Genomic DNA, 13,482 nt, shown 5'->3' with positions numbered 1-13,482 from the left:
TGCCGTCGGTTTGGGCGTCTTGCGGAGCAAGACGACTGTCGTCTTGTGGGTGCAAACAGAGTTTCTGCCTCGCAGAGACTAAGTTGTCCCACATAGTACGGTGATTCCGCACCGGGATAACCTCCTCAGCCCAGCAGGCCGCGATAGATTACACGTCGACTACACGTCAAACCTGCCAGTGAAGTGAGAAGAAAGCCTGCATCGGTGGGGCTGTGAGGACGGGTCAGATGGGGATATCTATTTCCAGAGTGGCCGTGGGCATTATGGTTGATTCACCGTGAAATGAGATGCGGGTGGTGATGGATCTAGCCACTCACCTTAAGCCATGCAATAAGGCTGACCTGCACCCGCAACGTTGGAAGAATGACAGCCGCAACAGAACTTCAGATGAAGGATCCCGGAACGGCCCCATTTCTCCAGGGGTAAAAACATCAGAGCCTTCCTAGTCAGGAATAAACCCACAACTTTGACAACTCTGACTTGTTTATTTTGCTGTCTGTGCTTCCCGATGGTGGGCTTCGATTGCGTTTACGAGCTCGGAACTGCCCCTCTTTGCCAAAAGAACCAACGACGATCACCGGGCAAGCGGCATCTCAAAATCGGCAATGTGGGGGGCAATGCTTAGCATCTCCTAGTGGGTTGGGTGTAAGTGGTGAACACCGCGGTCTTTAAGGATTACGCCAACCTGGAAAGTCTCTGTTGTGTGAATCGACATCTATGTGCTCCGCGTTCTTCGTTGCTGGATTTCTGACTTAACCCGGCCGCATTCCTGTCCCCTCAGCCCCGATCTTGCCAAAGGCTCTTACCTTTAGTTCAGTCGTTACCAAAATGAATTTGTCCAAGGTCGGAGTTCTCGCTCTCCTGCAGGCCGGTCTCATCTGTGCCTCAGCCATCTCTCCCTCGTGGAACGTCAATGTCAAGCGAAAGGCCGAAACAAACGCAACACTTTACGCTTACGGAACGAACTCATCTTCATGGCCTATTGCTTATGGATTGGATGACGGTATGTATTCCAGTCATCCGTATAAATCAAGTTTTGGGGTAACAACAAGCGTTGCTGACTTCACCACACAGGATATCTGTACATCACTCAGACCCCTGACGATGCCAATGCCAACCTAGTCCCGATCACTTGGGATCTTCCGTCCATCACGGGTGAGAACTGGAAGGTCAATGGCACGTTCGTGAACGGAACATCTGCTGGCTCTTTGACCATCACCGACAGCGAAGATAATGCAATGGGTCTTACTCAAACCCCTCAGGCAGTCACTGTTAACCAAACTACCTATGGGTGGGCGCTTTTTGCGACACAGCTGGTGTACAACAATAACTCACAGCTGGAAGCGCAATTCTGGGCGAAGCCATCTGAATGGGAAGACACCTATCTTCTGTTCTGGAACGCAGACGACCTCGTTTCCACCGGAAGTTTCCCCGTGGTCGTCAAAGGGGTCGAAAATTCCTAGAGTACGCATTGTCTGTTATTTGTTAGCGAAGGTTATCCAAATTCGCTATAATGCGTCTTTTCTCAAGATGGTGTAGGGCAAGTTGGTTGATGGACTTAATTTTCGTGCTGTGAAAAGTCGTAATTACATCAACTATTTTCAGAGACAGGAGCTAGAATATCTATTTCCGTCCAGAAATCTATTGTCATCAGTTGGAGTTGAGTCTACCTAGGTGCAAAGACACTATGTGAGCACCTCATGCATTGTTAAACGAGGATGCTAAACCTTCGAAGATACCAATTCCTAAATTCAGAACTTGAAACGATTGAGACTCGAATTGGTAACAATATGCACTCTTGGAGGTAACAGGCGAAATTTTACTATTTCTTCTTTTACGATTACTTATATGTAGCGACAGTCTTTTCAGTCGTTGTATGTTCCAAATATCCAACGTGAAGTGAGTCTCCCATCCGAGGATCAGACTCCATGAGAAAGACACCTTGAAGGATGCCACGAAAATACCGCTCAAACATTCCATGCAAATCAATAGATGTCGCCTCTGTGATAGAGGTCTTTCCGTGCCTTACTCTACCATGCCATGCCATGCCACTTCCCGCTTATGGGGGTTTCATCAAAGCTGCTGCCCCTTTTCCTCGGGTGGGGCGACAATAATTGTAGCAGGTACTTCCTCATCTGCTGCGGTAGCATCTCGTTGCTTTCGCTTGAACAATCGGCCAACAGGCGCAAACATTCTCCCGAGGAATCTGTACACCAGTACAAAAGGCTTTCCGACGAAAACAGCCACTCTTTCAAACCAGACGTCCGGAAAAATACGGACCAGCACACCCCATGGCAAAGACATGAGGGCGATCACGACGGAGATGGCCCACTGGGTTCCGTTGAGGCCACCCTCCTTGATCTCAAACACGCGACCGCCAATGAATACGATTCCCACCTGAAGACCAACCATCAGGAGGTTGATGAAAATAAAAAATTGATTGCGATGGACACCCTCGAGCACGTTGAACTTGTTATCGAGGCGTCGATTGTTAAATTCGTTGAAGATTTGCATCCAGACAAAGGTGTTGAAAATGACCGTATCGAGTTGCAGCATTTGATCCTCGCTATTTCTGTCGTAGTTGAGAATCTCGGGGCCGGCGAAGTAAAGGGTGAGTGTGATGATGAGCTGGAAAATAGCTTGTCCAATAATCATCTTCCACATCTAAAGTTGGCTGTCAGCTGTGTTTGCAGGATTCAGCAACGGAGAAAGGCTTACGTTGATCGTGATAAGTGGTGCATCCTTTCTTTGAGGGGGCCGGTCGAGAATCTTGTCGGTCGGAGGATCCGTTGCCAGTGCGAGCGCAGCAAATGTGTCCATGATGAGGTTGACCCAAAGCAATTGAACAGCTTTCAGCACCGGCTCCATATGAGGGTCATACATGGCTGTGATAAACGCCAAGAGGACAGCAGTGATGTTAACGGTAATTTGAAACTATATCGTGAACATTTAGCAACCTGGTGATGCGTATTTGAGTGACTGGGGGCAACAGCCAGGTGACTAGTCGCCTCGATCGATTAGGAACTTACTTGAAGAAACTTTTGAACGGCATCATTGACTGCGCGACCCCACTTGAGTGCAGTCACGATCGATGCGAAGTTATCATCCATGAGAACAATTGCGGAAGCCTCCTTGGCCACTTCGGTACCTGAGATGCCCATCGAAAAGCCAACATCTGCGGCCTTGAGTGCGGGAGCATCGTTCGTACCATCACCTGTGACAGCGACCGTCTCTCCGAGAGCTTTCAATCTCGTCACGAGAATCCGCTTGTCTTCAGGAGACGAACGAGCCAATACCTGTAGCTTGGGAAGAATGTTATTCATGTCCTCATCAGAAAGTTTCCTGAAAGCTGGTCCTTCCATAATCACTCCCTGAGAGCCGGTGAAGATCCCGCACTCTGTGGCTATAGCTTGAGCGGTGACGATGTTGTCGCCAGTGACCATACGGACTGTGACGCCAGCATGCTGCGCAAGCCTGACCGCCTCGGGAACACCCTCTCGGACGGGATCTTGAATTCCAACAATGCCGAGGAACACTAGGTCAGAAGGCGTCAGTAGAGACTCAAGCTTGACGTGTCCATCTTCTGAAAGCATGTTTGCAGGCGGCCACTGGGGGTAGTCCTTGTACACGATGCCAATGGTCCGAAGGGATCGTCGAGCGTATTCGTTGATGGTTGATTCGAGAGATTGTCGCTCGGTGACCGTCATGGGCTCTTCAGTCAAAGTCTCCAGCTGAGTCTTAGATGAACAGTACCCAAGCATAATCTCAGAGGCACCCTTGACCAGCACACGATATCCCTTCGAGGTGTCGCGAAGTTTGATGACCGCGGCCATACACTTCCTTCCGGAATCAAAGGGAAGCATCTGCACGACTTGCTCGTTGGCACGGGCCTCAGCAAGGGACTGAAGACCAAGGTGATCTTTCGCCAACTGTAAGAGTGCTGTCTCGGTCTTAGATCCGATGAAAGTTGCCTGACCATCCTCTTGACCCTCAAAGGCTGTGGAGTTCACAGCAACCGACTGAACGATAAGTTCCTTGGTTCCTGTAGGCAAGCCAGCGGCCCATGTAGTGACGTGAGGTGTCCCCGATGTCTTCTCATTGTCGGACTGGGACAATGCAGTGAAGCTAGTGGTGGAGAAGGTGCCGGCCACGACCGTCATCTTGTTTGTTGTCTGTACACTGTCAGTTGCTGCTCGGTTCATATCAGGAAGAACGAATCATACCAGAGTGCCTGTCTTATCCGAGCAGATTGTCGTTGCGTTACCCATGGTTTCGCAAGATCGTAGTACGCGAACGAGGTTATTCTCCTTGAGAAGCTTCGTTGTCGCGAACGCGAGGGCAAGAGTGACGGCCAGCGGCAAGCCTTCAGGTACAGCTACAGCAATGATAGCAATAGCAACGACAAGCAAGTCCATGAAAGTCGATGCCTTGTCAGCAGGCAGTCGGTCATCACTAGGAAGACTGGCAACGAATCTGAAAAGCAGGATGAAGAACATCAGAGCCGATGCACCTCCACCGAGCTTGGCGATGGCGATGGCAAGGCGTTCAAGCTTCTTTTGTAGAGGTGTAGCTTCGATATCGTACCGTACAGACATCATGATCTTGCCGAAGCTGCTGTGGACACCAACAGAGGTGCAAACGTAGGTTCCCATACCTGCAATCTATCAGCTTATAAGTTTGAAGGATAGGGGGTAAAGATCGTACCTTCGAGAACTTTGGATCCTGAGATGATAAAGGGGTCCAGGTCGTCATGATTGTTGTGTTTAGAGTCCAGAAGCTTCATGACTTGGTCGCCAGCAGTCTTCTTGAGAACATCGGATTCACCAGTAGCCGAAGATTCGTCGCACTTGACTTCGTGTCCTTCAATCAAGATTCCATCGGCAGGGACCATATCGCCAGGCTCCAGATGGAGCACTTCGCCTACCAGGATCTCGTTGACATTGATCATGACTGATTTCCCGGAACGAATGACCTTGACTTGACGGTCATCCTTCTTTGTGTTCAGCCTGACGAATGCCTTCTCCTTCTGCCAATCGTTGTGGGATCCGACGAGGACGACAATGATGACCGCAGCGCAGATGGCGACGCCTTCGACCCAGTCGACAGAAGCCGGTGCGCCTGCAGGCCTTTCAACGCCGAGTGTCTCGTATAGTCCGAGGGCCAAAGAGATGACTCCGGCAACCGTCAAGAGAATAAGTACCGTTTCATTGAACGCGATCCACATCAGTTTCCAGATCGACTTGGGCTTTTTTGGCGGCAGTACGTTGCGACCGTAAACACGGGTACGGTCCACGAACGGTGCCCCGGAAGACGGCACATGCTTCTCTGTGGTTGGGGAAACCGGTTTGCTATCGTTGTGGTTGTCGACTGCTTCATTAAAACTGATTCTTGATCTGACGCCTGCTTCGTCGACACTGAGACCACTGCGTACATCGGTCTGAACGCCACGAGCAATACCTCGGAGCCCGCCGAGCGCCCTGAATGCTGAGAGGGACTTGGGGTTCAGCAATTTGTTGAGTTGGCCAGGGGAAAACGCGAATGGGTTGTTCTCCACGTGAAAGTCGCGCTCCGTGCCTGGGTCAGGCCTCAAAGACGATTCAATATCTTCAAGATCGAGGCTCGCACCGGCGGTACTGGGGGCAGCGGTGGTCCCGGACGGCGTGAGAAACGGATTGGACCCGTCCGGGGCAATAGTGTCGGCATCACTCGTGGCCCGCGAACGGGAGTCCGCATGTGGGGGGTTGGGGCTGAGAAACTTATCAGCCATCATGAAGGGGATGTCATGTATAGCCCGGTAGAAAAAGAGAAAGTGCTGTCGAGCTCGAAAGCAAGACGTGCCGAACAAGCGGCGCCCAGAGAATATGAATACTCTTCCAAGGGCAGCTTTCGCCGGGCTACCTCTTTCAAGCTTAGCCATCCAACCTCACCTTCATCATAGCTCTCCACTTTCCGACAGAACGGCAAAAGCAAAAGAACTCAAACCCCGGCCGAATCAGCACTGCCACACTTCAAGAGACTTATTACTGAGGAACCAATATTCCTGATCCCATCTGATAAGCCCGAATTAGGTAGATTGGGGCCGGGAAATCGTTCTGACAAGCTTAAAGAAGTAGGCATAGCACCGTGTGTGTGGAGAGATGACCCGCCGGAATGCGGCCCAGGTCAGCCTCAGAAACCAACGAACAGCACATGATGCAGGCTTGGCAGTTTAAGAGAGCATTCACAGGAGCTCTGGTTGATGATCAAAAGTAGCTAGAGGTGTGAAGCTTGAAGAGAACGGGAAGGAGGAGGCGAGAAAGGCGAAGACTAGCTTGGGGATTGACAGAAATCTTAGCAGAGACAGGGGTGAACGAGGGATTTTCGAGCAAAGAATAAGCGAGATGATGGTAGGATCAGACGAGTTTGCGAGGAGAGGGGAAGGTTTAGCCGTACATGACAGACAAGAGTCTAGATGGCACGGATTTTGCTTCTGTTCCTCGCACTGGAGACAGGCCAAGAGTCAGGCAAAAAGAGGGGTTTCAAATCCTATTTGGCAACGGAAAAACAAAAAGTTCTCCAATATGTCGTCGGTGGCATGTCAAGAGCTTCAATGGAAGGTCAGGCGGAGCACGTGTGCGGTCGATACGACCTCGGCAAATCTTTCCCTGTCAACATCTCTCGTCGCCTCTAGCGACATCCTGTTGGCAATCACTTGGGGCGGGGGCAACCCCACCCGATCAACAAGTGTTTCCAGCTTCCTGTAGGTTGCTCATCGGTGTTCGGGCGGAGTAAGCTCCAGTTCATCATCCGTACTGTTTCCCGCGCGCGCTTTGACTCAGGGGCGGGATCATGTTGCAAAGCTGTTGAATCGTGTGGCACTTTGTTTCTTGGCTAAAAGAGCTGTCGTTTCCGCTGGGGAATTTTCCTTTTGTCAATATTTCATGGCGCCATGTTATGACCATTGTCAAGACAGAGTCATCGCATTGAAGGACGTTCTCTAACATGCACAGCCCGGCCAAGAGTCTCGAAGAGCCTCACAGAGTCTGAGGTTGGCACGGAAATCTGATCTCCACGGAGTACGAGACCGGTCATGTCGAGCCGAAAGCCCCTCACCCGCTGATCACACCTACTACTGCATCGCAATAGAAAGCCAAGAGTTCGCTGACTCCTTAGCTTCGCCATCTCGTTTTCAAAACTTGAGTCCAACTCTCAGCATGCACATATTGCCGTTGAATTGATGCGACTCTGAGCTCGGAAGTCACTGTAGCCGATGCGAGCTATCCAAGAAGTCCGGTCGGCAATAATTACTGGCGCAAGCCGGCGAGCGCTTACGTTGGTCGCCGGCGGGAGGTCGCAATCGAGCATGCGGGGAAATTCCAGCCTACAATTGACTCGCGCTCGCGTTCGCTTCAACATGCACATCAATTTTGACCGCCAATTCAATCGGTGGTAATCTACGGTAGACAGTGTCAACGCCAACTGCAGACATGCCAATCCAGTTTGCTGTACGGCGCGGAATCTTTGTCGCCTCAATTGCGGCTCTCTGTCTCGACCTACTCTAGGTATGATACGCTGCTGCCTATCGCATGTAGAGACGAGTTCAGAATCTCTTGAACGTAGGGGCCCTTACCATCCGTTTTGAACTGTGTTTCCTCGGCCTTAAGCACGACTATCGATGACAAGCTGTTTCATTTTGAGCCTTAGCGTAACTCAGGTCTTAACAACACGCACTCAGAAGACAGTCAAAATCATGGCATTAGCAGCAGTATCAAAGACAGCTTCGTTGAAGCATTTAGAACTGCTCTTCAAGGGCTCAGAACCAGTTCAATCATCAATACAGGCCGATCAACGAGGTACAACGATGACCAACAACTTCTGGAGCTCTAATATTGTTTCGTTGTCTCGTCCATCGCTCGGTATAGTGACAGGATGAGCAGGACGTTAGACTTGGCCTCGACAGCAGCTTTAATTGGATTGCCATTGCTTCAGGCGACTGCTGTCTGTCTTCATGTTAGCATCTGGTCGGCCCGTTCACCTACACTAGACTCACCAACGCACGACAAATAAATTGATACTATCGTGATCAACAGAGAAACTTCTGATTGAACGATTTCCAAAAAATCCCTAAGCTCTGAGGAATGCTTACTTCTACAGCAGGCAATATAGCTGTTCTCGAATCAAGTTGCAGTAAGGCCCAGAGAATAAATAGCTACAGGTACCAACATGCTTCTAATCAAAGGAACAAATTTCGGGGTTGAATGAATAGGGAATCATGAGCGTGAACACATGAATTGATCGTGGGGAAGTAAGGTATCGAGCGATACGACTTGAATGGCGTCATACGGGACATGCGTTGGGCACTCATGTGGCGGTGGAGAAGGGAGTTTGAACTTAATTAAGTCAGGTGAACAACACACAAGTGAAGGAGTGGCCTCAATTCCTTGGTATAAGTGTGATTAGTATGAATTAGAAGCTATCAGTCGGTTCTTAAATTGAACACGATTTTTCAGCTGCCTTACCATAGACAAGTCTTGCATGTGCAGCAGTCATCTTTACTTAAGGTACCTACTCACCTACCTTACCTGACATATATGTAGATGCGATTTTTCGATTTTGTCAGCGGGAGCAGTTGGTAATCGCAGCTTAAGCGTGTAGAGTTTTGTATTTTAAATCTCAGGGAGAGTACGTTTGTCTCAATATGTGTGGATACTTTCCGCGAGGCTGGATACTTCAACCGAGCTTTCCAAACCTCAAAAAAACGCCTTTTTGGTCAAGTACTAATCTTAACTCGAATATTGCTTATACCACCCAAGACAATTTAATTGTCTCGAATCGCGTGATCGGCGGCCCGCCGGCCCTTTCTTGAGAACGAGTTCCAACGCGCAATCAAGAGCCGACTAGACTGGACAAATTGGGTACTTGTTTTTCTGTATCGGGCATAACGGATTAGGCACTGATCATATGAAACTTTCTCTTGTCTAATAGGTCCCTGAATAGACACGCATCGAGATTGTGGGGGGAAAGGCTAGTGGACTGGCTACAAGCTTCAAAGTTGGAACGAAAACATTTCCTGGGCTATTGAGACAAGCGGGGAGTGAGGTAGCAACGATTCAATAGCATTCAATGGCATTTCGCTCGGCAGACAATGACTTAAGCACATTCCATTTCCGTCAAAAATTGTAGTCAAGTCTCATTATCTTGGTGCTGGTCTTCTTGAGGCATATCTCCTTCCCGAACCTCCTCAGTCTGTTTAGTTGGGCCATGATATGTACCATGGTGCTCCTTAGAGACGCTTGCTATCTTAAAACATACGATTTCAAAAGCTAAGAAGTGAAGTCAATAATAAGGTAGTTAGGCTTCATAAGAACCTTTACCTCGTCCTACCCATCGACGCTTCGTCGCAGGGGTCTAGCGCTTCTTCGCTGAAGAATGTGATTCGACCACTCGCACTCTCTCTGCAACTCCACAGTTCGAACCCCGCGGCCCGGACCAGGCAACGGGCGACTAGGGTTCGAATCCGACAGCTCGGTCCAAGGTCTGCTGTAGGCAGTATTGTCCGGTAAACACTCAAGACTCGGGGTCTAGACCATCAGGCTCTAGCCAAGTATCATGGCCATCTACGCCGTCATAAATAAGCGACACACGCTCCGTCAGGCTCTTTGATCCCAACTCTTCTCTTCGCTCTCCAGTCCCTGTTCATCAAGATCTCAACCTCCCGCTGACAACAAGTTACTGGCTGGCGTATCATTCGATCAGGTCTTTCCCAACTATGGAGCCTACCAGCAAATATGTTGCGCTGGTCTTCGGTGCTAGTGGGATCTCCGGATGGGCAGTCACGAACAATTTGTTCATTTATCCCACAGCATCCACATTTTGCCGCATTATTGGTCTAACAAACCGACCGATGGACCTGTCAGGAAGCCAACTTCCCAAGAATGATCCTCGTTTGGAGATCTACTCTGGCATCAACTTACGTGAGGATATCGAGACTGTCAAGGAGCAAATGAAAATCAAGATCCCCAACATGCAGGACATCACGCATGTGTACTACTGTGGTCAGTATTGCAGCCGTTGACGAGATATGGTATGTGAACTGAGACGGAAAGAGCCTACTCAAATGCGACAGCATATTCAGTCGACGTCATGGAGATTCGTAATATCAACGTCACCATGACTCGAAACGCTGTCAAGGCGGTTGATGAGATCTGCTCAAGTCTGAAATTTCTGAGTTTGCAGACTGGCACCAACGTTAGTAATCTGCCATCTGCTACTCTGCTGTGTTCATTGTATGCCACTACCTTACTTACGATACTGAAATAGAGCTACGGAGTGGCTGTCTTCCAACATCAGGACAAGATTGAGATACATCCTCCATTGAAAGAGTCTCAGCCGCGAATTCCGTCTCCATACGGAGATGAAATCTTCTACTACGGGCAAGTAGATGCTATCGAGGAGTTACAGAAGGGCAAGTCCTGGAGATGGTGTGAAGTTCGCCCCGATGCAATCGTCGGCTTCGTTCCTGGTACGACTTCAATCATGACGTTTCTTGAGCCGATCGCTCTTTTCCTTGCGCTCTGGCGTTATGTCCATGGGCCCGGAGCCGAAATCAAGTTCATTGGTACAGCTACGAACTACACCCACACCAACACAGACTCATCGCAGGATATTATTGCAAAGTCTCATATTTATTTATCGACCGTGAAGCCAGAAGAATTGAACGGGGAAGCTTTCAATACTGCTGATAATGCAACTCCAGTTTCCTGGGTGGAGCGATGGCCTGTCATGGTCGATTATTTCGGGCTGCAGGGAACGCCTCCAGTTGAGGGAGCACAGAGTGAGTCTCTATACCGCTGCCATTCCTCTTTGATATATCTTAACATATTTTTCAGCAACGTTTCCCGTCGAAAAGTGGTGGGAAGAACACCAAGATGACTACAAGAGGATGTGTGCCGAGTATGGCTTGAAGCACCGTGATATACCAGCTGCGTCTTGGATATTCACGATGGGGGTCGGCTTTTCTCTCTTACAGAGAAATCGGGCAATGTGTCTGGATAAGATCCGGTCTGTTGGGTTTCAGGAAGAGTTGGGCATGACCGAAGGCTATCTCATCGCCTTTGATCGCATGGTTGCTGCTAACATTCTTCCCCCGCGGAAATTGATGTAGACTTGGTAGGTTCAAGACCGCCACCAACTGGTGACCTTCGCCTACTATGGTACAAAATTAGACAACAGCTGGTGATTCAGTGGTAACGACAGTACAGTGGAATTCTGAAATCTCCAGTGAAGCGCTTGGCGTCGCAGAAGATACGCCGGCTGAATGTAACCCTGTTTTGTGCACACGCAGAGCTGCATAAACTCCAACCTCCTGTATCATTCACTACGAATGGAGCCCAAGTCTATATGTGTGCAGCGGGGCTTCCTGGTAAACCCCTCATAAGTCAGCTGCTCATTTTCTCATTTCGACCTTCATCGGAACATGTTGACGCCCAGAAGCCCTCGACCATGTCTCTTTGTCAAAATTGCCGTCAGCTTGATCTTGCTGACCTAGTTGATGAGGAATACGAAGTTCAGGACATTATTCTTCATTCTTCAATCGCTGATATCGAGAGAAATGTTTCTGCGTGCGATTTGTGTCAACTCTTCCACACATCTATCACCGAAAAGCTCCGGGTCGAGGGAGTTAGTGTTGACCAAGAGGCTTGGTATGACACAGACTCGCCGGTTATCTTGCGGGGCACTCAGTACAAAGATGAGAAGTACGAGTCTCGGGGACTCTTTTGGGTCAAGGTCCGCTGCGATCGCCTGAGCCCGAGGGCATACTGCTATTTCAGCTTCTATCCCAAAGACGAGACGACCCGGCTAGAGGACTCCATCCTAGGCAGACCCATCAAACCTCCCGCTAAGCAACTCAGTCTTGTGAAAGACTGGGTGCGCGAGTGTGAAGACCACCACCAGAGTTGCCATTCAGCCCCTGCTACTCTGCCCAACCGAGTTGTAGATGTCGGTGTCGAAGGAGTGAGGGAGCCTCGGCTCGTTGTGACGAGTGGAGAAGTCGGCCGATACATGACATTAAGTCACTGTTGGGGCTTACATCCTGTTATTCGCACCACTAGCGAGACAATTAATGGCCACATCAAGTCGTTGCCAATGTCCAAGTTACCTCCAACGTTCAGAGACGCAGTCTTGATAACGAGGTCACTTGGCGTTCAGTATCTATGGATCGACTCCCTCTGCATCGTACAGGACTCAAAAGAGGACTGGGAACTCGAGAGTGTGAAGATGGGCACTATCTACGCCTCTTCATGTCTGACCATCGCTGCCTCAGCGTCCGCAGACTCCACAGGGGGTTGCTTCTTACCGCGTTCAACTTCAAATCACGTTCAAGTTAAGTGTACTCGGAAGACGAACGATGAATCGGTGTCTATTCCCGTATTCTTACGACCCAGACCTCGTGACTTCAGTCACCTACCACAAAGCATCCTACATTCACGTGCGTGGGTAACGCAAGAGCGCCTACTATCTGCCCGAATGGTACACTACGACTCTGATCAACTTCTTTGGGAATGTCGTGAATCTCGTCTGGCAGAAGATGGGGTACCGACGGATGCATTCGCAGTGCAAAAGTTAGTGTGGGACGAACGACTTCACCTTTCATCCCCTTTTGCGCAAGGACGTCTATCTACATCAGAATTCGTGTGGGACTGGTACGATATGGTATCGGCATATAGTAGAAGAGACATCACCAAGTCCTGCGATCGGCTACCAGCGCTTTCCGGTCTCGCCAAGGTGATGGAGGAATGCACCGGGCAGCGATACCTTGCCGGGTTGTGGAAGTACCACCTGCATTATGGGTTGCTTTGGAGGAGAAGCGAGAATTGGCTTGAAACCCCGTCAGATGGCTTTCGCGCCCCAAGTTGGAGTTGGGCGTCTTTGGAAGGCGCTGTCATGATGCCCGAGATCGGAAACATTCTGCCCTCGGGAAACGAGATGGAGGTGGTGGTGAGGATTACTCAAGCAGAGACAACGCCACTCGGCTTGGACCCGAGGGGTATGTTGAAATCGGGATATCTGCAGCTAGAGGGAAAGCTCAGACTAGCCGATCCAAGAGAAAACCCAGAATCCCCGGGTTATCAGAGGTTCTCGACCTATCGGGAAGAGTTAGCAATTGATTTGCTTAAGGAGAATGGGATCATGGTCGGATTAGCAGTGTTCGACAAGGATTACTGCGGAAGTAACATCCCTCTCTACTACTTACAGGTGTCGAGAAGAGTCAAAGAGCCAAGCCGTTGGTACGGGCTCCTGCTAGAGGCAACAAGCCAGCCGCAAGAGTTCCGTCGTGTTGGCTTCTGTCGCACGGAAGAGTATCCACTTCGAGACTGGTTCGCGCATGTCGCTGAAGAGATGGTCACGATAGTCTGAGTATTTGTTTCAGCCTCCATACTTGGGGGAGACCACATCCAGTCTCCAGTCAATACTGATTCCAAGAAATTATTATACGCTTCT

At 49.8% G+C, this 13,482-nt stretch overlaps 3 protein-coding genes across 3 annotated transcripts; 2 read left to right on the top strand and 1 right to left on the bottom strand.

Annotated features, from left to right (window-relative positions):
* Positions 1 to 828: 828 nt before the first annotated feature.
* CPAR01_12347 (uncharacterized protein) lies at positions 829 to 1,463 on the top strand (the record flags this gene model as incomplete). The annotated part of the gene is made up of 2 exons (XM_060496604.1): positions 829 to 1,003; positions 1,075 to 1,463. The coding sequence occupies 2 exons, from the start codon at positions 829 to 831 to the stop codon at positions 1,461 to 1,463; spliced, it is 564 nt and encodes a 187-aa protein (XP_060344137.1).
* A 610-nt stretch (positions 1,464 to 2,073) lies between these two features.
* CPAR01_12346 (calcium-translocating P-type ATPase) lies at positions 2,074 to 5,767 on the bottom strand (the record flags this gene model as incomplete). Its single annotated transcript, XM_060496603.1, has 5 exons — positions 2,074 to 2,664; positions 2,719 to 2,934; positions 3,030 to 4,172; positions 4,224 to 4,654; positions 4,705 to 5,767. 5 exons carry the CDS (start codon positions 5,765 to 5,767, stop codon positions 2,074 to 2,076), a joined length of 3,444 nt encoding a protein of 1,147 aa, XP_060344136.1.
* A 3,981-nt stretch (positions 5,768 to 9,748) lies between these two features.
* CPAR01_12345 (heterokaryon incompatibility protein) lies at positions 9,749 to 13,398 on the top strand (the record flags this gene model as incomplete). Its single annotated transcript, XM_060496602.1, has 5 exons — positions 9,749 to 10,034; positions 10,106 to 10,227; positions 10,300 to 10,813; positions 10,869 to 10,932; positions 11,241 to 13,398. The coding sequence occupies 5 exons, from the start codon at positions 9,749 to 9,751 to the stop codon at positions 13,396 to 13,398; spliced, it is 3,144 nt and encodes a 1,047-aa protein (XP_060344135.1).
* Positions 13,399 to 13,482: the final 84 nt, after the last annotated feature.

This window comes from Colletotrichum paranaense (genome assembly GCF_030867605.1).
Source record: "Colletotrichum paranaense strain IMI 384185 chromosome Unknown Scaffold_11.1, whole genome shotgun sequence".
Taxonomy (NCBI): Eukaryota; Fungi; Ascomycota; class Sordariomycetes; order Glomerellales; family Glomerellaceae; genus Colletotrichum; species Colletotrichum paranaense.
The sequence above is the reverse complement of the archived record's forward strand: the minus strand, read 5'-3'. Positions and strand labels throughout refer to the sequence as shown.